Source organism: Coloeus monedula (genome assembly GCF_965178545.1).
Source record: "Coloeus monedula genome assembly, chromosome: 1".
Lineage (NCBI taxonomy): Eukaryota > Metazoa > Chordata > Aves > Passeriformes > Corvidae > Coloeus > Coloeus monedula.
Window position 1 is genome coordinate 92,938,651 of NC_138781.1, and position 23,023 is coordinate 92,961,673.

The window sequence follows — 23,023 nt, forward strand, 5'->3', positions numbered from 1 at the left end:
TACTACAGTAAGAAAACATCAAAGGCAACTGTTCCAAATGCTGAACAGGAAAGGTTTGGGGAGAACAGGTTTTCTCAAACACACAAATGTTTGTGACTTTGTTTCCCATGTTTCACGAAGGATAAGACCAAGGAGAGGTAAACTAGGAGAGGTAAATGGAATCCCCAGAATAGCTAAAATACCATTACAAAATGAGCCACAGTGTTTATTGTGCAACACTGAGACCAGGAAGCTCATGCAAATTCCAGTATCACATCAACTAACTGAAAGAGACAGAGAAAATGTGCATATTCTTTCTCCACTTTGTACTTCTTTCCCATATAACTAATAATAATTGGATAAAAGAGGTACTTTAGGGGCCAAGTCTCTTGACCAATGGCACCCTTGAGGTAAAAACTGAAGCTTCAAACCCGTGGCACAAAGCAGGTAGAAAAGACTGCTTAGGAAAATATACTTGGGGACTACATGCTAGACACGCACGCGTAGGGTTTACTTCCTACTTTTCTACTTCATACATTCCCTTGCCTCTGATTATCCAACTTCAATTCTCTGTTGTTGGTGTAATTCTCTGTCCTGTTGTTAGAAGCAAATCAGCACAATAAAAACTCACAAAGGATCATAAAGCCAAACACCAGTGGTAATTGCAGCCTTTTGGGGGGGATAGGGAGAACTTTTTGCCGTGCACAACCTCTGGTAGGATCTCTACCTCATGCTCTTCCTCAGGATGCTGTCAAATTTCAAATCAGTATGACTGATGAGAGGAGGTTTCAGAGACCTCTGGAACAGGGAAAAATAAATACTGAGTTTCTCAGCTGCAGTTGAAATAGACCCACATAACTACATCCAGTGGGAAAAAAGTGAGCAGTATGCTGCTATATGCCATGTTTCAGGAGCCAAGCCAGGCAGTCAAGAAAAATGCCCATTTGAGCCTAATAACAAGCTGCAGTGCTCTTCACTAGTATTGTGAATCCAGAAGCATTCAAAAACGAAAAGAGATACCACAACTCTCCTAATATTTACAGAGACCATGTCAGGTTTTCTCTTGGGAGCACAAGTCACAGCTGTGGCCTTTAACACCCACAATCTCACAGTTTCACAGTCAATACAAGTAGCATTCCTCTTGTAGACGAGACAAGTCTTTTTGCAGACATAAGATACAGGCCCAGATGCAAGATCACAGAGTCCCATGGAGGCACGAAAATCTGGAATCTTAAATCCTGTTCTGATGTTTGAGTTTGTCTTGTTATTACTTGGTTAACAGTTTATTCAATGCAGAGTATTTTTTTAATATCTGCTGCCATGACACAGTTCTCGTGTCCAAAGAATCCTTTTCAAATTTTTTCAAGACAGGCACCAGGCAAGAAGCTGAAGGCTGCTGCTTTTCTAGCAGCTCTTCAGAAGCAGCAAGGCTGATTTGACAATCTATTTTACATAGACAATATCAGGATACAAGCAAGCTCATAGAGCTGTTTTTAACTGGAAAATATGTCGTGAAGTGCCTGACAGTGAAATCAGTGAAGAGGGGCAAAGGAGTTAAAACAGTCAGGTAAAACCAATGCAGTCTATGAAATGAGAAAAAAATACTTTAGACAGAAAACAAGCAGGAAAAACACTGAAGATCACAGAAAACAGTGATGAATGGCAGTATATCTTCTCTCCTTAAAGGGTAACTCTTCTCTGGGCAATAATAGTATGTGATCAGTCTTATCCTGTGTCATGAAGTAAGAGGATAGAAAAGAATGTCCAAAGTCCTATAATGTGGAGCTCAGCATCAAGAGGATGTGAAAATGCCTGAAAAACTTCTCAACCAGAATTTCTTATAAAACCCGGGTTTAAAAGGTGTGCTAGCAAAATGGAGAAAAATATAACCAATAAAAATAAAATCATGGCAGCCACATAGCACTGTAAGATCCCTCTGGGTTTTCAAAATTATTTTAGGGCCTCTCATCTCAGTCTGCTCCACAGAAATAGAATTGCATATGTAAAGACCAAAGAGTTTTCTTTTTCAGTAGCCTACCACCCACAGATTTGAATTTGCTGGGGTTTTTTCTCCCTTCACATTAGCAGCCTTCTAGGCACATCACACGCATTACACAGGTATAAAAGAACACAAAACCAGGGTTCTGCATATAACTTTGCTCTGCCTTACAAAGTTCTTTCCTGCAGCCAGATCACCTGCCCACAGTAGCAGAAAGAAAACATAATATTCCCTTTGCATTGTTATGAAATCAGCAGACAAACCTGCAAGAACATATCTAGAGCAGAAAGCCTGAGGAAAAGGGAAGAAACACCTATTCAAGAAATGTATAAAATATATTATTAAATTTGCTAGAACCCTACTTCTAGTCCATTAATCATTTTGGCCTGGTACAGACTGCTGCTGGGACCCAGAAGGAAGTACAGACAGTCACTGTTTAATTTTGCATCTGACTAGCAGCTCTCCTCTCCTGACTTGCATCCATTTCTCTGGCTTTAGTTTTGTTTCAGAGAACTCAGCTATATGCTTTGGTGGTCATTTTTATCAGCTTCCCTATCTTACTGTATCCACTGCAGGTAGCTTATGTAATTTATGTTTTTAATTTTTCTGCAAAGCACCTAGTACAATGGTGAGAGGCTCCATTTAAAATTACCTACATAAATAAGCAAACACAACACCATTAGCATAACAGATTGTACTCAACAAACTATAAACACTGTAAGTTCAGAAAGTTTAGTGGTAGTGTGACTAACAATGCACTGGAGGAACATGTCTTCATGTCCTAATAGGTCTAACAGACCTTAAATTGTTGCATAACACAATAATAATCTTCTCACAATTTTCTAGGAAGAATTTAAGATTCTCATTTTCTTCTTTACATTGTATCAGTAGCTTTTCCTGGGCAACAGACTTGCTTGTGCTAGACCCAAAAGCTTTGAAGTTATAAATAGCTAAAATCCATCTACCACAACTCCTCTGACACCATTAACAGTGGGAATAATATATAGGACCGGTTGAGAACAACATTTCCTGATGTAAAGCCTTCAGAAAGCTGATCTCTACCAAGTGAAACCCAGGATCCTGGATTTTCCAGCCCCAGATCCTCGAGTCAGTGCAAGTCTCAAGCAATTTGAACATCCAATCAGAGCACTGACAGAAGGCCACATTCCAGGGCAGTACTTGCCATCTTACAGCTCCACATTCAGAGACAGGACCCCAGCCTAGCAGGGATCCAAGACATGCTACATGCCATAGGCATTATTATGAGCTGCTGTGAGTCTGGCAGCAATGGGTTTGACCATGTCCATTTGCCTGCCTTACTGCCTGCCCAAAATGACCCATCTTCACCACAGCTGGTACTGTGCACATGTGTGTGTCCCTACTGCTTCAGCTCCACATTCAGCATTTGAACTGTCAGCAGCTCCAGTCTGCCGGCATCATGGGTGTACCTCTGGAAAGGGCATGGAAGGAGCCCATGGGACACAGTAACAGCACATGACCAAAGCTGGTAAAGCATTATTTACGTCACAACTCATCCCACGGCTCCCTCAAAAGCTGTCTTCAAACCCAAAATGCTCCATCAGGTAAGTCTGCTGACCTCTGTTCACCAAATAATGCTTTGTTGTTTTTTCTTTTCCTTCTAAAAAGTGGCACTGATCTGCTTGCAACACAGAATAAATCACCCGGGCGATTCTTTCACTGTGGTTGTAAAAACAAGTTTAACAACATTTATATTTTGCTGTGATTAAACCTTCACAGAGACTTGCCACTCACAAATTTTAAATTACTTACAATATGCAGTGCACCTCAGTAATTATATTCTAAGTCATCAAGTTCACACACACTCTCCTTTTGTAGCAACCCACGTGTGCTTGAGAGAAATTACTTCTGAACATGGTTAATTTTAAAGTCTTCACTTTATACACTGTATGTAATCAAACTTTTTATTAAACATTGCCAAGCAATCTGTCTCATTTAAAATGAGCATCTCAGAAAATGTAAAGGTCCATTAAGCTGTTAATTGTACACTATAACCCTGACTTCTTATGAAGTTATGCTGAATATTGTTTTCCCAAATGCTTAATTCCATATTTAGCTAGTTCTACTGCCATAGTTACTGTATTGGTCAGGTATATGATAAGAAGTTAATATAGCCACATGAGCAAAATTCTCCTGTCTAGAAAGAGGGAAAAAAAGAGAGGATTTAATTTCCATTTCTCTTGTTTGAGTTTGATACAGGGAATTTCACTATATAGGTACAAAACACAAATCTGCTAATGTAGAAATATAAGTACACCCTAAAGGCAGAGTGCTTCTGCTACAGTAATGGTTTAAGGGATTTGATAGCTCAAATTCATTGCAAGTAAATGTCAATTAGACTTGAAAATGAAAGTCAAGCAAGTGACATAGAAAATATTATATGCCACTGGTTTTAAATTACTTATAATGGAGGTGAAAAAATACTTGAGGCTGTGAAAATAAAACTGAGATTACTCCAAAACACATAAACCACATATAAACATATCCAAAAAGATTGCTACCTCTTATAAATGTTTCTGAAACAGTTCAAATGCAGGTCTTTATATACAAAAAAACCCCCTCCAGCGAAACATTTAAATGTGACTATTCCAAACTCAAGAAACTTTTTTTACATACTATCTAATTAACTAGACCTTACTTCATATCATGAACTCTTGCCAAATAAAATTGTATTTCTTATCCTTAGAAGACTTTGTATCCATCCTTATTTTTTGTTTGTAGTAATTTGATTCATGTGATAATGGAAGTCGAGAAAGAAGAAAAGGATGAAGCACATACTAATTTCTCTAAAAGACTTGTAACTCAAAGCACAGTATTACATAAATGTTGACAGTTATTTTTCCTTTTTTCCCCTTCCTATTCAATTTGCTGTACATACCTTCTCAGAACGCCAAAAATGAAGTAATTAGCACTGGTAAGTGTGAATTTATTACATCTTGTAGAATAATCTTTGTTAGGGTAATCTCTGTCCTCCAAGCCTTATGACCCTTCTATAGGAAGATCTTCAGCCAAATGCCTTTCCAGCATCTTACCATGGCCATGAAGTTTAAATATGGCAGGGTACCTTTCCAGGAAGAATTTGTGGTCAATCGCTTTCCACTTGGGAATGCCTGTGACAGCTCTGAATTGCCAGGCATGACTTCCTCATGTACAAAAACACACTTTAGTGCATTGTCCACAGGGTGTAGCCAAAACCAACAGTTCCTCAGTATCCAGGTTCCAGGTGCTCCTCACTATTCCAAATTCCAGCACCAGATTCCAGGTGCTTGAGCCCTGTCATTGATATTCACGTGCTTACATCTCTGACTTTCATGGGCCAAAACCATGGGGAAGGTTACCCTAGCTCTTTTTCACACAATTGAAAAAGAAATACTAGAGGAAATCAAAAGGGCCCCAAATTTACCAAAGAAAACAACATGAGTATTTTGTTAAGTACAAACAGCTTTGAAATATATCAGCACTATCTTTGAAATTACAATAGCTATTCAGGGTCTTAGACTTCAGATTAAGAGAATTAAATTTCCAAAATTCAGTGGAGTGTGTGCTTATTTAATTAAAAGCAGGCAGAATTTCATTTGCACTTCATTGTTAAGAATGCCACCTATAATATCACATTTTGACAGTGCAGCTTAACTCCAATTTATACTAAAAGCATACTTCATCAAACTCATTCCAAAGTTCATTAGAAAAGCTAAATGCCAGTATTATTTGCTATAGCAATCCCATCCCATTTAGATGTTTAAACAGGCAAACACGGTCAGATAAACTCACAGGAGCTTGTGAATGTTCTATGTTTTTTCAGATGAAGTCTTCTGTATCTGAACTGCTACTGAGAGCTACATGGCGTATCCTTGATTTTAAATTTTCACAGGTATAGCCCAAGGCATTGAAAAACTATCCTACTTGTAGCTGTGCCTATAAAGTAAACTAGCTTATTTTATTTTCCTCTCAGAAATGAAGCAGCATATTATACTCATCACTGGGTTACATCCCAGTCAGCAAGGACTTCTCACTGACTGACAGAAAGTTACCCTTGTACACTGCCTTCAGGCAATGCATGTGTAAGGTTGCCACAAAACTTTCCCCCACCCAAAGGAGAAAGAAGGAGACTTTAGTAAGAGCATCCCATATACTGTGACAGCCACTCAAGACAGCTGACAAGTGTTATTGGAACGCTGGAGGCCTCCCTCCTTCATCTAAGCAACTTTGTCAGCCAAGTAGGAGGGAGGAGAGGCACAGTTCCTACCTATTCTGGTTCAGGTAAGTCTGGTTAGCTGAACTATACCATGGTTGTTTAGGTTTCTTCCTTGGCTGAGGTAACCTGTTGCTGTCAGATTTACAAACTCAGTCTATTTCTGCAACACACTGAGCTCATCACAAACAAACACAGGCAGTTTGTGCCGAAGTCATGGAGAATAATGCATAAATTACCTGTTTGTAGCACACTATTCACATAGGAGGAACATGACCAAGAAGAGTTAGAAGGTCTGTTTTAATCTAGGCTCATTCACTGCCTTCATATGCTGTCTCAGCCACAACACTTCAGAGGTCTGTACAGTTTCACATTCCAGTTTCAAAGCATGGTAACACCCAAGTTTCTAACACGGCAGGTTGTAATTACAGTTATTGTAAATGTGTCATTACATGATGGCAGATAAAAATCCAATGATCAAAACTGTCCATAAATACCTTTTGCAGGGAAGGAACCATTCCTCAAATATGTTACTAAAACATTATATTGTGTGTAGGATATTGATGGAGTTCACGTTAAGTATTTTGGCATAAAGTTTTACATATGTGGTGAGCTGTTTGGTCCTTGGAAGGCCAGACAGGCACTTCCCAGTAAGCTTGTACATGGGGACTTTAGGGTTTGGATTGTATTCGTGTGGGACTAAAGGCTTTCCAGCCCTGCAAGGTGAGCAAGGCAGCTACTGTCTAACAAAACGTTTTGGATTCTCATTTTCACCTTCCACAGGAAGACAGATCTGTGTGAAATAAAACAACCTTCAGCTTTTATGAATTTACAGCAAGACTGTAAGCATCTTGAGACAAGCTGTTATTGGCAGGCAGATCTCTTTCTCCTGTTGCAAGTTAGCTGGACAATCATTGAACTGGAAGATTCACACCCAGCTCACCAGAGACCCAGGCTCTTAAAAGACCGAATTAGACAACAAACAAGACTTTGGCATGAGGATTTTGAAACCAACAGGTCAGTGAAATTTTTTTTAGTAGGGGAAAAGTAACTAGGATTGTGCCTTACACCTCTGCTGCAGAGTGCTTCCCTTGTTAGCACAGAAGCTAACAGCCTCAGCCTTATACTCTAGAGGTCAGTTTTAGTATTGTTCTTATCTTTGGTCTTTTTGTGGTTTTGTGGTTTTTTTTCCTTCCTGCAAAGCAACACTGTTTTCATACATAGTTTACTCACAAGTCAGAAATATCTGGTCTGTGCCCTGATTGACAGATTTTGCGAAGAAGTGTTTCACGTGTCTAAAACCTCCTTTTTATCGTGACAGGTATTCGCAAAAAAAAGTACCTAAATTTTAAACACCTTTAAAAAGGTAAAAGCAGACAAACTAAAACAAGTGGTAAGTGGATGGCTCAGAAAAGCCTGAGTGTTGAAAAGCTCTTTTGAGAACCATTGCCTGTGATCACTGGATTCATTACAAGCCTAGGGAGTCTCCATAAAATCCAAAGTACATACATCATACTCCTCTAAACAGTCTCACCATCCAAAAGCTTGCAATAAATTCTAAATTATTTGCAACATGTTATTGAGCTGGCACTCAGTAATATCAATGATGCAATTTTCTTCTGCCTTGACACATACCAAACACACTAATAAAATCTAGCAAATTAAACCTGTGTTATTAACCTAAATATAAAGGAGACAGTTCTGTTAAAAGTCTTGTTTCATTTATCTTTCATATTCCTGGATCTTACCATGACTTGTGCTGCTTCTTAAAGGCAGCCTTTAATTTCAAGGACACCATATTTGCTTACAAACTTCAAATTAGAAATAAAGTTTAAAACAAATAAGAAACTTGAATCAATGGAATCAGCAGAGAAACAATAGAAAGAATAATGAAAATTAGAAGGAACTCACTAATATTGCCAGCATACACTACAAAGGTCTATGTGAGTTTTAGGTACTTATTTGCCATTATTTCAAATTACCAATTAAAGCATTTAGCTTCAAAGAACTAAATGCATAAAGTGATCAAGTTTAATCAAATAAATTTCTCTCCTTTAAGTGATTGTGGTGTCCTAAACAAAAACTCTGTACAAAATCTCATAATCTTTCATTTTTGCTCCATTCTTATAAGTACCAACCAGTTTACGGACCACATTATCACTTTCAGCCTAGCATGAGATTTCTTAACAAAAACAAGAAAGTTCGTGTTCCCACAAATTCATTACACTCTAGAAGAATTCCCCGAATTATGTGCTTTCTTTCTCTCTGGAAATCCATTGTGCCTGCAGATTTCCTCTGTTTGAAATGCTCATGCCATTTCCTTAGCTTTACAATACTTCTGGCCTCATAGCACCCAGAACACTTGATGAGGTCACAGCACCATCTCAAGCATCTTTTATTCTGTTTTAGTTACCAAACCCTCAATTTCCAGACTTCAGGACTTACTTCAACAACCCCATTCTATTTTGGTCACACACTTCAGAAAGATGAAGGTAATGCAGATCAAGCCCACAGACAGGGTCAGGGAGATTGGGGTGGGGGATGAAGAATGCATTTTGGAAACAGTACCTAGAGGAGCATATCTTGTTCAGCCTATGGAAACAGGTCTCCTCTACTTAAATGCATCAGAAGGGGTTAATAGTAGAACAGACCACAAAAGCCTATAAGAACAGGAAATTTTGGTGTAGGAACAAAAGGACACTGGTTTCTCAAGACCCAGTGGAAGAGGAAGTTTTCTATTCCTTCCAATGGGGAAAGATCATCAACAGTAGATGGAAAGTACTCTATAATGCTGGAGATGAAACACAAAACCCTGAAGGTCATTTGCATTCCCATACTCTTGAACTGTATCAGCTGGGATATGTTTCTCACCTGGTTGTCCTGAAACCTGGCACCCTAAAACCCCTACTGGGCACACACACACTCATTTCATCCCTTCCAGGTTAAGGTGGCTGGGTTACATCACACCATCACCCCTTGCCAGTCACTCCCCATCCTTCTGCACTCCCCCTTCTTGGATTCTTCTCCTGCTGCAGTGCTCTGCTGGCTCTGCTCCCTGTGGTGTTTAACACATCCCCTGGGCAGCCTGGAAGCCGTGCAGCTGCCTGCTTTTTGCCACAGAGAAGTTTTCACCAGGGCAGCCATGACCTCAGTAACAGGCCGTTATATATTTAATGAACACAGCTAGCTGGCACCTGCCTGCGGCCAAGTGCAGTCTCAGTGCTGGGGGGAGGAAAAAAAAGACAACAACTGCTAAGAGAAATGAGATATTAACTGAGAATTTCAGCAAGACAGCAGGTTGCAGAGGGCAGCAAAATAAAGAAAAAAAACCCAAACAAAAACAAACAAACAAAAAACCCCCAACAGTGTTAGGACTACAGCATCTAGCATGGCTGCTGTAAACAACCTGCTCATTAGAGAAAGGGAGCTGAGGGCTTGTGCCATCATTTGACAAAGTAAATGTGTTTGCTTTGTCTATAAGAAGACCAGATGAGCTCCAGATAGTCTGGAACAATGCATAGAGAAAACTGGCATCATCACAGATGAGAAGGCAGCCACTTGATGTACACTTGATGTAACAGGGACAGAAAATAATTCTAAGGCTACATCACAAATGAGAGTAAAAAGAAATGTGATTAAATCACTCAAACACTGCAGAGGCACCTGTCCCAAAGTTACTACGACTTGCACATCATATCTGCTTCTGGAGAAAAAACTTAGCAGAAGATCCTGAATACATTGCTATATTCAGGAGATTAGAAGTTCACCAGTAGTTAAAATATTTATATTCAAAATTCAAATAATAAATCATGAACTAGTTAGCCCCCATTCATAGTGATAAAAACATAAGCAACACTAATAGGTACTCACCTAGGTGGACTTTATAATAAAACTACATCAGTAGATATCAGTGTTTGAAGTATTAAAAATCATGATCACTAAGGATCATGCAGTGTGGGCAACAAAACCAGTAGCAAAATGCCGAGGGAACAGAGCAGTAAGCAGAGTCAGAACTGGCAGTCAGAATTCTGGATGAGAGCAAAAAGTCTCATAGTGCAAATGAGACTGTTTAAGGACTCAAATCTGCTGGTCAAAAGTGTAGCAAGGTGGGGCTCAGATAGAAAATAAAGGATGAGTACAAAAAGCTCTGCCTTGCAGCAGAAATGACACCAGAAATTTCAGATTCATTGAGACACAGATGCCACCATGGAAGCCCATGGGAATGCTTTAGTGTGTCTTCAACAGCTTAATTATAACAATAAATGAAATACCCATATTACTTTACAAGTGAAATGAGTAAGATTCAAAATGGAGCTCAATATTGGGTTTGCTAACTTCACAGAGAGATTATTAGAGACTATTTTAAAAGGGGCAGCAATAAATTATCTCTGTGTTTCTAAAAAAGTAGATTAATTAGTATTTCCCAAAATTATGATTTTAAATATGAAATAAAATATGAACAGCACAGGTTAAACTTTTGTCAGTCATGTACTTCTTGCTGCAAGATCATTGAGTCAGTTTCAGATGAAGCAAAAGAGAAACAGTCCATAGACTTCAAAAAAATTAGACATGAAAAAAATTATCAGCTGAATTTTGAACAACACACATAACTGAAGGTGGTTTTCAAAATTTCTTGAATTCATTCAGGTGGAGCACCTCTCCAGTGCTACACAACTTGTACTGAGAAACCAAGCTGCACTGAAGCCAAAACAAAGTTGTCAAGCACAACAGGTGCACACAGGGGATGGCAGAAGTTATATTTGTGCTAAATACCTGGTCTTCCAAAAGCCTTACTTAAAATACAAATAATCATGTACGCCAGTAATGAAGTTGCCAGGCTCCCCTGGAGTTGGCAAAGGAACTGCTAGTGTTCCCAACAGCTAGGCAGGCCAATGTTACTGCTCCCTGAACATCCAAGGCAACGGAATCGTCACCAGAAACATCACCCACTGGTGCCTCACAATGCTGCTTCTTAGGAAAAGCAGCTGCAAACCCAGAAGAGGGATGAACACTACATTTCTTCTATAAGTATTGTACAGCCTTGGGAGGGGAAAAAAAGCTTCTATATAAATCCTGCAAAAGACAAAGAGACTGAGAGAATGGAAAAAAGGAATTTGCATTGGAGAAATTTCACTATTTTTATCAATGTGTTTTGTTCCAGTTGGACTATCTCATTCATCAGCTCATGTGCCCTTTCACAGACCTCCCCGTGGGCACAGAAGCCATTGGGTCCCTGCCAAAAAGCAGCTGAGGAGGCATCAAGGCTGCGTGCATTTAAAAAAATATGAACTAAACTGGTGGCCTGAATCCAAGTAAGCCTGTACCACTATCCCTACTCTGAATGTTATCTAGAGAGCAATGGCACAAAAAGATCATTTTTACACTTAGTCTCCACAGCTTCTTTGTCACAGCCATATTACAAAAGCAGAGTCCTGAGGGGTTTTTTTCTGAATCAGGAAGAAAAAAAGTAAAGGTTGTATCCAGTGCTTTTCAGACCTCTATGCAAAACATTCTAGCCACCCATACTAATAAAACTCAGAATTTCCCAGAAGCATTTTATCCTTTTTGTTCATAAACTAGCAATTTTGACCTCCAGATTTTAATTTATTTTACTGAAATATTTATTTCTTTCAATAAATGAAGCATTACAGATTTGACTCTCTTTGCAACAAAGATTAGTCAGAGTATGACAGTGCATATACTAGTTTTCTTTCCTACTTTCCATACAAACTATGAAAGTATAAAGCTGACTACGAGAAGAGTAAAAGAAAGCATTAGCAAATTCCTTTCTAAAGCTTCAGCTTATCAAGTTAATGATTAATTAATTTATTAAATAGAGCTGAAAGTCCAGGAGCAAAGTTCCAAAGTAAAACAGACCGATTTTACTTCTTAAATCCGTCTCCTAACTCATTCAAAAATGACAGTACCTGTTACCCTGACCAGAATCTTTTTACTACCTTGCATAGGATTGCAGAAAGTAAACCCACCAAAAGTAATAGATTGACTCATAGAAACAATGTTTATGAAATGGAGTCCTTTGTAAAAAAGGCTAGGTGTGGCTGACGGAAAAACAAGCATCTGCACCAAAGCCCCTGCTATGTTATCACTCAGCACATGGGCAGAGCCCACAGTGGGGTTATCAGCCACTCACTATGGGCACACTGGGATTGTTTAATTGCATGCCTAAATCATTTCATGAACCACAAGGAAAAAGATCACCCCTCTTGCCTAAGTTCTTCCAAAAAACCTATTCATTATTCGTAATTATCTTCTAAGGCCTCTCTCATTTGCCATGTGTGCAGTCACTGCAGTGAGCACAGTGACCTTTTGCTGGACTTCACTGCCTGTGGTATTTCAGAGTTGCCCCACTGAGCAGTGGGATCAGGAAAAGCAGCGTTTGCAAATGGTGTTCTGAAACAAGCACGCAAAGGGGCTGAACCACCCTAGACTGAAAACCAGGTTTTCAAGTTGATAGGTGCCATTAAGGAGGGCAGATGCAGCGCTCAGATGTCACTCATCCATACGGTCTCCTGTCAATGACCTTTGCAAAGGACAAATCAATACTAAGCAAATACTGTATCTACTACTTCTTACTGTGTAGGAAAGGTCAACCCATTTTCATGTATGTATGTGTTCCAACATTACTGTTTTCAGACACAGAATTGCTTAAACCCGGGAATTAAGAAAAAATCCCTATCTTGCATGTAACACCATTTCAAAATGTTTTAAGTTAAAAAAAAAGACTTGGAATGGAAACTTGATGCCATGAAGATTTTTTGCCTTTTCTTTTATACCCCTGTTATACCTTTTTACAACTTCTGTATTCCTAGTGCATTTTCCCTACATTCTTGGACTTGTTTGTCAAGCTGAGAGACTAAACATTTTAGAAGCTTCGTAGCTAGGGATCAGTGTGCCCCAGACCTCAAGGTCCTCTCTAGAACACATTCTGTAAACCAAGATAAAACCATCCAGGGGAAGGCTCCTTGGGGAGGGGGCTCACTTGAGTCTCCAGTTGGGGAATCTTTGATAGATATGCTAATTAGTACAACCCAGAATGTTATACCAGATCTTTTGGGGGGGGGATTGTGGTGTGCATTTCGATGCATATGACCTGGACATGTGCACCTCAGGATCCTTAAAATAAATACCAAGGTAAAATCCCTTTTCCCCTTCTAACCGTGTATGACTCTTGATTTTAAGACCAGGAAAAGGCATCAATTTCATAAGCAAGGTATGATGCTTTCAGAAGGAATGTAAAGTTCTACCTTCCTATCATGAAATGTTCTCTAAAAATACAATGCAAATGAAATTATAAACAGCATTTATGAGACTGCTTCCTTAGCATAATCTGGTACCACCTGTGTGTTTTACCACAGCAACAAATACATTTTTAAAACTCTAAGCCATTTACAGTCATTTTGTGCATGCCTGCTGCACCTGTTTTTGTTTGTATGCACTGGCCACAGAGATTATTCTCCTCTTATAGTTCACTTAGATGGCATATTTTGAGACAAGCCTTTTTAGAAATACATGTTTTGGTTCTATATTTTGACTTGTTCCCATTTAGCTAAGTGCCCAATCCTTTTAGCTTCAGTGAGAAACTTCTGTAATACACATATTGCCAGATGTAGATGATGCTTGGTACCGAAATCATACCTGAAATTTCTGGCCTTTTTTTAAATATATATTTGAATTCCCAAAGTATGATTCAGTTTAACACTTCACAGTACCTGAAAGTTCAAGGATGAACATCAAAACTCTGTTACAACAACACTGTGTTTAAATTAAAAAGTATCCTGTTGTAGATCTTAAACACACCACAAACTTCAAACAACACTAAAACTTCAGTCTGGTTCTGGTTAGAAGACACTGCTGCACTATTTGATGTTGCAAGTGCAAGATTCACAAGGACAATGTTTTAAAATATTCAGAAATCTAGTATTTTAAAATGCTTGCATATGGGAAAAGGGTTATTTAATACTCAGTGTAATGAATTTCTGAGTTACATTAACTGCAGCATCATCAGGAGATGTTGTACTCCTGCTCTCTAGCTATGTGGGAGTGGAGCAATGGCACTGCCATACATCCATAAGTAAAGTCATAAAAACGATCTATAATCTTTTGATGCATACATTTAATACATTTCAGTAAAGCTTATTACATTTCTTGCTTCCTCTTCTCAGCATCACTCATGGTTAATGTTGAGAAATGTACGATGTTAAAAATCACTCAGCAGTCCATATTAAGAAAAGAGAAGCAATGTTTTTAAGCATAAAATAGTTATTTCTAATCTTACTGCACTTGAGTTGGTCAAGAAGTAAAGCATCTTTTTATAATTTTTTTAAATCAGAGTAAACATCCACTGACTCAATTATTTAATTATTTATTATTATTCTCTCACAAAGCCACATTCTAAGAGTGGTTTCTCCCTGCCCAGCAGATATGGAGGTAAGACCAAATCATTCACCTTTGTACAGCGTACACTGCCGGATTAGGAAAGTCTATTCTGATGCTGCTATCACGCATATCAGCACATATAAATCTGAAATTAAGCTTTGTGTTAATTTGTAATTAGTTGATTGTGCCATCACATCAGAAAGTCAAATTTAAAAAATAATTGAAAAAATAAAACAGCATTGTCTTAGAGTCAAACACTGAAAAAAAAAGCTATACTTCTGACTGCAGCCATGTGCCAAAAGCCACATTACAAGCCAGTAATTCATTTTAAGATTTCTAAAATTACCTGCTGAATAATTTTTTTCGCTGAGGAAATTCAATCTTTGCACTGTGATTCAGGACAGAGCTGCCTGTCTCCCTGTCTTGTCATACTGCTTATTTTGATTAGCTGCAATGGCATAGAAGTATAGATTTTTAATATAATTTTATTGCATTTTAGATAGCTGACTTATTGACAGTAGGTTTGGGGCATTTTCTTCCTGAATTTTTATGACTATGCCTTTTTGACGACTATGCTTTTTAAATTTTTATTGGGAGTTAAAAATGGCTGAATTTCTTTAGGGACAGATGACAAATTCTATCAGGTATGATACCAAAAACGTTCATTTAGATGCAGAGGGCATCTAAAAAAAACCCAGAACAATAAAACACACAAAAGACCCCTCAGTACTAACACTGGTATGTTCTTGTCATCTCCCATTTTGCCCTTAAAAAAGTCACAAGCTTTTTTAAAGCAAGATCCAAAATAAAACAAGCTGAATTTAAAGTAATCTAGGTTTTTACACAGTGAAAGTCTATTTCCTTACTCCCTAACAACGAAGAACAGACAATACAATAGTAATTATTCTAAAAACAGTTACACTTCCTACTGTGCCTTCATAAGCAGAACTGTGAAACAGCAACATTGCAACAGCACTGAGAGTAAATGGAAATCAGAATGCTAATTCTGCATGTGAGCACACAGGTCTGCTCAAAAGACTCTGCAGGCTGTGGGTATTGCTGTAACTGGCTGTGAGTGTCTGCTTCTGAAGACAACTATTCCTCATGGGTAGTCTCTTTCATTTCACTTGGCCATGCATTAATAGGTTGTCATCCTGCACAGCATTAAGAGAGGGTTGTGGCAGAAGCAAAAAGAATATACTTTTTCCAGAAAGAAGGTAATGGGAAGGGGGAAACAGGTTTTAACCAGCAGCAGCATCCAACTAGAAATCTTGGATTTTTTACACTCTCATAAAAACAGTGGGAGAAAATGCAGCAGAAAGGCATAAAACAGATTTTCTTCATTACAACTATATGCTATTACAGTGCTATTGATCTGAATTCTGTGACGTGTTTTGGAGAAACATTTACTTCCAAGAAAGAAGATAAAATAAGAGGAATCCATGACATTCTTTACTTGCCTTAAGAGTGCCATTAAAAGCAGGCAAATAAACTCAGAGCATCCATATTCTGCGATGAAGACATCTTTTATAAAATAGCAAGAGTTTTCTGAAACAAATCCCTAAAATGAATAACCAAGTACCTAAGTGGTATATTTCATCATGGTGTAAATCAATGGCAAGAAGTGTACCCTTCAGCACACTCCATCCTGAACTTTCAAAGGAGTATTTTATTTAGAGAATCAGTTCATTTTCTTGCCTATACTCAGAAGCCCCAATAGTCAATTTCACCTTTACTTTCTACTCTTAAAAGTTATACCAAAACTGCTTTAAAAGGTATTTTATTACTCCAAGTAATAAGTAAGTACATGCTGTACACATTCCCATAAGCTTTTTGTAAATTCTCACAAGCCATTATGCTCTATTTAATTTTATCTGAATTTTAACCATGTCCTTAAACCTCGTACTACCTTGCTATCTTACCATAACATCCTACTAGTAATCTCTTCTGAAATTCCAAGTCCTATATTGTAATTAAAACTGTGGAGTTGTCTTACAGTACTAAACTAACTACAGGACTTTGAGAATTGGGGCATCTGAGAGAAAAAGAACTGATATGATCCAACATTTGACTGTCCAAATACCTTGTGTTTTAAAAGTGAGGTGTTTTCTCTAGGTATGACAGATGACCCTTAGAAAATAGCATCACATCAAAGTCATCAAAACACTACAGGCCTAACTAAAAAGAAAACTATCAAGTGCATCATATAACATCTGAGAAAAGGATTATTCTACCTGTATCGAACATGCTCGATTGTGTCATATGTCAGCTTGCTGCTGAGATTCTGACTATGAGGGTTGCCTAGGAGATAACAGAGATACAGAAATTAATCATCAATCACAATTTTGCTATTAAATTTGTCTTTTATCAAAGTATTACACCAAGCAAGCCCAAAAGATGATAAAAAAAAGATTCAATGCATACTTCACAGCAATGTCCTGAAGCACCTTAGTCAAGAGAAGGGACATACAACAGGGTAAAGCAATTATAACAGGAAACTTCAGCTGGATTTCTCACTAATACTTAGGCAGTTCTCCTAAAAAGAAAATGAAACTGCATATGCACAAACATACTAGACTACAGACAGAATGCACATTCATAAATGTATTTGTGCGGCAGCTAAGAAGAAAGAGACAGGATCTGGAGATAACAGACATCATGATTGGACAGCAGAATTAATCCTAGGTTTTTTTAGAGTCTGAAATTCAACTAATTCATTGAAATATAAATTTTATTGCAAAATTAGTAGCCACCTTAGCCCAGCTCAGAACAAGCATACATAACAATTAAGTCGGCATAATTTTATCTTCTTGAGCAAAAAAGATTGCAGCAATATTCACACAGGCACAGCACACTTTCTTATTAGCAAATACTTCAGAGAACATGCCAAAACAGTTTGGAAAGAGAATAAGAGAAAAATTGCCATACTAATACAGTTTTTGCAGTAGGCTCCAATATTAGCTACTCTTTCCAAAATTTAAAAATTACCCTGCTGAAAGTTGTTGAGTGAAGGTGTTGGAAATAATAACTTTAGAGCTCAAACCCAAAACTAATACTTACACTTTTCATGTCTGATGTTGCATTTCTGTAATTTCCAATTCAAGTATTCTCAATTTAGAAGTGAGACTATCTCTCATTTATATTACTTTCCCTCATTTACACATGCAACAGCTAAACTGCAGTTCTTTGGGCCTTTGGATTACCACCAAGAAAATAAAAAAGCTGCAAGTGAGACTCCCCCTTAATTCACATCTGTATTTGTTAAATTAACTCTTTCTATACAGCATTTACTGTCCTCAGAGTATGAGATGTAACTGAAAAAAAAGGGAATTGACCATACTGGAGCTCTTGTTATCATTTTAGATGAAAACACCAATAAAAACACACAATTTGTTCTCCTATAGCATTATAGGTACTATGCAAATCTGCTCCAAACTGGTAATACTACTACTTCTATTCACATGCACTCCATTGATTCACAAATTAATTTTCTTTTCTGACACAGATGGTACTTATTAAAAGGGTTGAGCCCAATGTTGTTTGAAATAACTAAGATCAGAGTGCATACATTTCACTTTACAATGTCTGTGGTGACAGAACATTAATTTTAATATCACTGGCATGCACTTGAATAGGAGATCTTGAATGTAATCGAATTGATGTATTTTGTTATAACAGAAAAAAGACCCTATCCCTATCAAGAATAACACTTATTTTATAGTGGAACCTTAATTCATGCTCTGGATCCCAGCTTTGCCAGCACTCAAGGAAAAAAGAAAAGGGGAAAATGACATGATGGCTCACGGAAAACGAAAACTACCCAAAACTCTCAAGTGGCTAGCCCAGGTGATAAGCACAAGCGTGCCAGTGCTGGAGTGAACAAGAGTTTTCTTGTAAAGCAGTGGTACCTAGTTCCCAAGTGAGGAATCCCTTTGTTCCGTGTAACAGGGAGCACAAAAAATACACAAAACTAGCAAAAAGGACACATGACCCACAGATAGTAACATACCACAGGAAATTTCATTACTTCAGTGGGACTACTTACAGCATAATACTGTGCAGTATATTTTTTTCTGGTTGAGCATGACTCACTCTAATGTAAGTTGTCTCACACAGTAACAATATTTTTTAAACAATGCATGCTGCTGACTTTGTATGTAAAATCACACTCAGTGTGTGATTCTCAGCTAATAATAACATTAGAAAGAAATGAAAGGTTTAGGTAGAGGATCTGGAGATGAAGTACTTAGAGGTGGTGCTGCAATAGTTAAATCTCCACCCAGATATTACACAATTCTGTAGATACTTTTACTCACGTTCCTCTGTGCATTATTGCTTTGGCAATACCTATCCTTTTTCTGAGCAGGCACCAAAGTCTAATAGAGCAAAGTCGAATAGCACCTATTCCATGCCTAAATTCACTTGGGATCTTTGAGCTAAGCTTTTTTCTGAGTAAAATGTTTATACTGAGTCACAGTCTAAACTCTTTGTGATGACTCTCGCTGAGAAGGAGGGTGATTCTGGATTCTGGTCCTTGCATAAGAAATTGAGTTTGCATTTTGTGTGGAAAAAACCACAAAGAATGAACAGTGGTTATAGCTGCACTGTATTTCTTTATCCCAAGCTTGGTGCCCTAACTCTGAGGCAACAGTCATGCTCCCTTTGATTTTTCTTCTTCACCAACATTGACACGTCTGTGGCAACCGAAGAATGAAGCAAGAGGTGACACAAAGAGCCTATGCCTCCTTTGTAAAAGCACTGGTCTTCCAACTACTCTACAGCAGTATTAAAAAGCCTGCAGAAGGTCTCTTCCAAGAAACTCAGTTTTGTACGATTTAGATGCAACATTGAGAAGACTAATGGGAATGTTGCTTTGCACTTACCATAAACATTTTTTCTGAGGTCATCAGTAAAAGCTTTAAGTAGACTCTCTGGGAAAAGTGCTGAACCAGCATGGTCAAGGTAAGTAATCCCTAGAATATAAATAAAATTACTACTTTCATTTTTTAAAATATTTAATGCCATTTTCTCCCACAGACTACATTGTGAAGTGCACCATTCAAATACCCTTCATTCACTAGCAGAAAAATAAAAAAAAGGATGAAACAAACAATAGGAGCCAAACATTTTGATTACCTGTGTATAACTTTTAATTAAAACCAAAGAGGTCTTTCCTTTCTTGCTTATATTACACATTCTTTGGAAGAGAAAAAATCTTTTGTTTGGCCTGTACAAAACTGAGCAAGCTGGTGTCTTCAGCCTTGCTTCTTCTAGGCACTACGTATTATGAAAACTACTATTACCACAATGATAATAATTATTATTAACAGCAACAGCAATAGCAATGTTGTCTCCTTGCTGACAGGTGAAGCAACTCTCTCAAGAACCGACAAAGCCTAAAACATGTCTGAAGCCCAAAGACAGGACTAGTATAAGTTTTAATGTATTTAATCATGTCTCGCCACTCTGCTGCACTTAACACTCAATTCATTCTTAAAATCCCCTTTTATATTATTAAGCTATTGCAAAACTTTTAAATAAATGCTTACTGGAAATGAAGGCTTTTTCATGTTTGGCCATTGTAGGTTTCTTAATCTTTAGCAATTATTCTTCCATTTCTCCAGTGTGTTTCATGCTCTTTATTAGTTTTTTCATTTCACTTACCTTAAGTATTTCAACCTATTTCAAATTTTAATAATGATGAATATGATTAAGATTAGAATTTATTAAGTATTTTAAAGGTCTTTCCTTTCCACACGGATTTAAAATTGAGTTAAGCTTTAAATGAGAAGCCTTGACACTTGGAAATATATATTATTATATATTATATTACTGTAGCAGTGGTCCAGTGGGTAAAGCTGTGAGGCAGTGCTAATAATAAAACCAATCCAGATGCCCACCCCTTATTTTCGAAAGAGAAGAGCCCTCTTCTGCCTTAAGAGTGCCTAGCAGAAGCAGAATTCTTAATAATGGCTTGAAGTCAATCGAGTGTTTTGGGGCGCTTCAAGAGGTGGAGCATGGACAAAAACCAGGGTCAGTTCATTTGCTGTACAGGTTTTTTAGGTTTTTACTTTTTTAAAAAGGAAGAATCCTAGGAAGTTTCTCCCAATCAGTATGAAGCAACACACACAAGCACTTAGGGGTCAAAATGCTTATGGAGGTCTGTCCTGCTCAGTTCCTGACAGCTGCTCAGCTCTGCTGGAATGCAGGGCTTTGGAGGGAGAGAGGCACACTGCCCATGGCAGGACACAGCCAGACCCCTGCCCGGTTCTGTGGCACAGCTTCTGCCAGCAAGGGCACAGCGTTCCGTCCAGCAGGACATATGCTCACCATGGCCACCCCAGGACCTGCATCTTGGCACCAAAAGCTCAGATAGGCCCTGAGATGGAGCTAAAGCACAGAGCAACAGCCACAGTCTCCACCAGCTCCAACAGCTGTCAGGGCAATAGGAAATCCACGGTCACTAGCTGGGAGAGCTAGGAAAGGCAGGATTGGAGCTGAGAATGGGAAGAGGCAGCCCTGAGCCAGACACAGGTGGAAGGACTGCTGTCCTGGAGGGAACCACCCCAGCTAACACACTCCCAACAAAGCCTCCACAGAGGTGCCATTTGGCTCTCATGGGCCCCAGGAGCACAGCCCGGTGATGCTCCTCTGGGAGCAGCTGCCATGTTTGGACCTTTCCACCCCAGGGATGGTGACAGCACTGAAGTCATTACACAGCCCTACAGCACAAGCAAAAACCGGACAACCAGCTGAGGCTCCTCAAATGCAAACCACCCACTGACAAGGGACAGGCACTTCCCGTCCTAACCAACACTCCTGTGAGACAATTTAGACTAAAAGACCTCTAGGCAAAGGCCCTTAAGTGGTTTTTCAAATTTGATTCCTTATGTAGCTCATGATGAAGGACAATATTGCAGTTCTGTGAAATGGAAGTATAAAAAACAGCTAGTCATTTTTTAAACTCCTCCTCTGGGTGTAATACTTTTAAAATCTGTGAGGAAATTTTTCTGAGGAAGGAAAAATTATTAATTCTTAAACTTTCATTTTATATTTAATGCTGCTGTTTAATTGCAAACAGAGAACAGTGTTTCATACTCTCTCTCACTGCCCAAAAAAAGAAATGGGATCTCTCATCTTTTGAGACTGCACTGAAACAAATATCTTCATCTCTACTGCACTTTTATGATGTAGTTTTTCCTTGCTGTCTTATTTCAAAAAAATTGTATTTTTAAAGAAAAGAAAAAAAAGTGGTATATGTATAACACTGTGAAAAAAACACATTAATAACTTTCATTGTGCTTTTCCCCAGTGTTGGGGTTTTAGTTTAGTCTTAGGGGTTTTTTTTTCTGTTAAAGGAATTTTCTCCCATATGCATGTTGCTAGGGGACAAATAGCTGTACTTAAGAAAGACAATAAGGGAGTGGGGCGGGCCTGGCTACTTTCTTGTCTACACCTGGGTGTGGGGGCAGTTCGCTCTGAGCGTCCGGAGAGAGAAGCTGCAGAGAAAGGAGCTGCTGCTTCTTTCTTTTTTTGGCCGTTCTTCTCTTCCTGCTGGAAACAACGCCGGGACCCCAAAAGCCGTTTTCCCTGCCCTGCTGGAGGCCGAGCTGTGGCTGCCCTGCCCCGCTGCTGCTGCTTCGAGCTTTTGCTACGCTGTAGCCCTGCTCGCCCTGCCTGCCTGGGCATCCGTGGGGTTCTCCCATCTGGATACATCTCGCCTGCCACCCGGGATTTGCGTTCGTCCCTGCCGCTCTAGCCTGCCGCTTTAGCCTGCCGCTCCTGCCTGCCGTTCCCAGCCTGCTGTTCCTGAGAGTCCGGGATCGGCTGCCCAGCGGTTTGTGAAGCCTTTGTTCCTTCCCTTCCCGGGATCCCAGGCCGCCATTGCCCGCGTGTTTCCCGAGCTCGCTCCGGAGCGCCCCCTGCAGCCGCGGGGGAACCATCGCACCTGCCCTGCTCACCGGGAGCCGCCAGCGCCCCTGCCGGCTGCGAGCGGAACTGCACCCGAGGGGAAAGGGCCCGACAGCCGAGAAGGCTGGGACTGGGTTTGTGTGTGCTGTTACTGCCAGAGTTGTTGTTGTTTTGTTTGACTGGTTATATACATATACATATATATATATATATATAGTAAAGAACTGTTATTCCTATTTCCCACATCTCTGCCTAAAGGCCCTTGATTTCAAAATATAATAACTTGGAGGGAAAAAGGGTTATATCTGCCACTTCAAGGGGGGCTTCTGCCTTCCTTAGCAGACACCTGTCTTTCAAAACCGAGACAGATCTTGGCGCCCAACGTGGGGCCTGAGGGCATTAAGAGAGAGAGGTGAAAAAAAGGAATAACAGTTCTTGGAACTTTATTTTGTGTGCCAGATATAGGAACCTTGTTAGGCTGCACTATGTGGTCTAGTTTACCCTGG

The 23,023-nt window shown here is 39.1% G+C and overlaps 1 protein-coding gene across 2 annotated transcripts in view; it reads right to left on the minus strand.

The window, feature by feature from the left end:
- The window catches only part of MOCOS (molybdenum cofactor sulfurase), a 216,573-nt gene that overhangs the window by 163,299 nt on the left and 30,251 nt on the right, over positions 1–23,023 (minus strand). Inside the window, exons 2-3 of one of the 2 annotated variants that reach the window (XM_082290039.1) lie at positions 19,490–19,579; positions 16,841–16,907 (exon numbers count right to left, since the gene is read on the minus strand). In XM_082290039.1, the coding sequence (XP_082146165.1) occupies positions 16,841–16,907; positions 19,490–19,579 (157 nt within the window). The remainder of the gene's footprint in view (positions 1–16,840; positions 16,908–19,489; positions 19,580–23,023) is intronic. The other variant, XM_082290040.1, reaches the window with a different exon arrangement.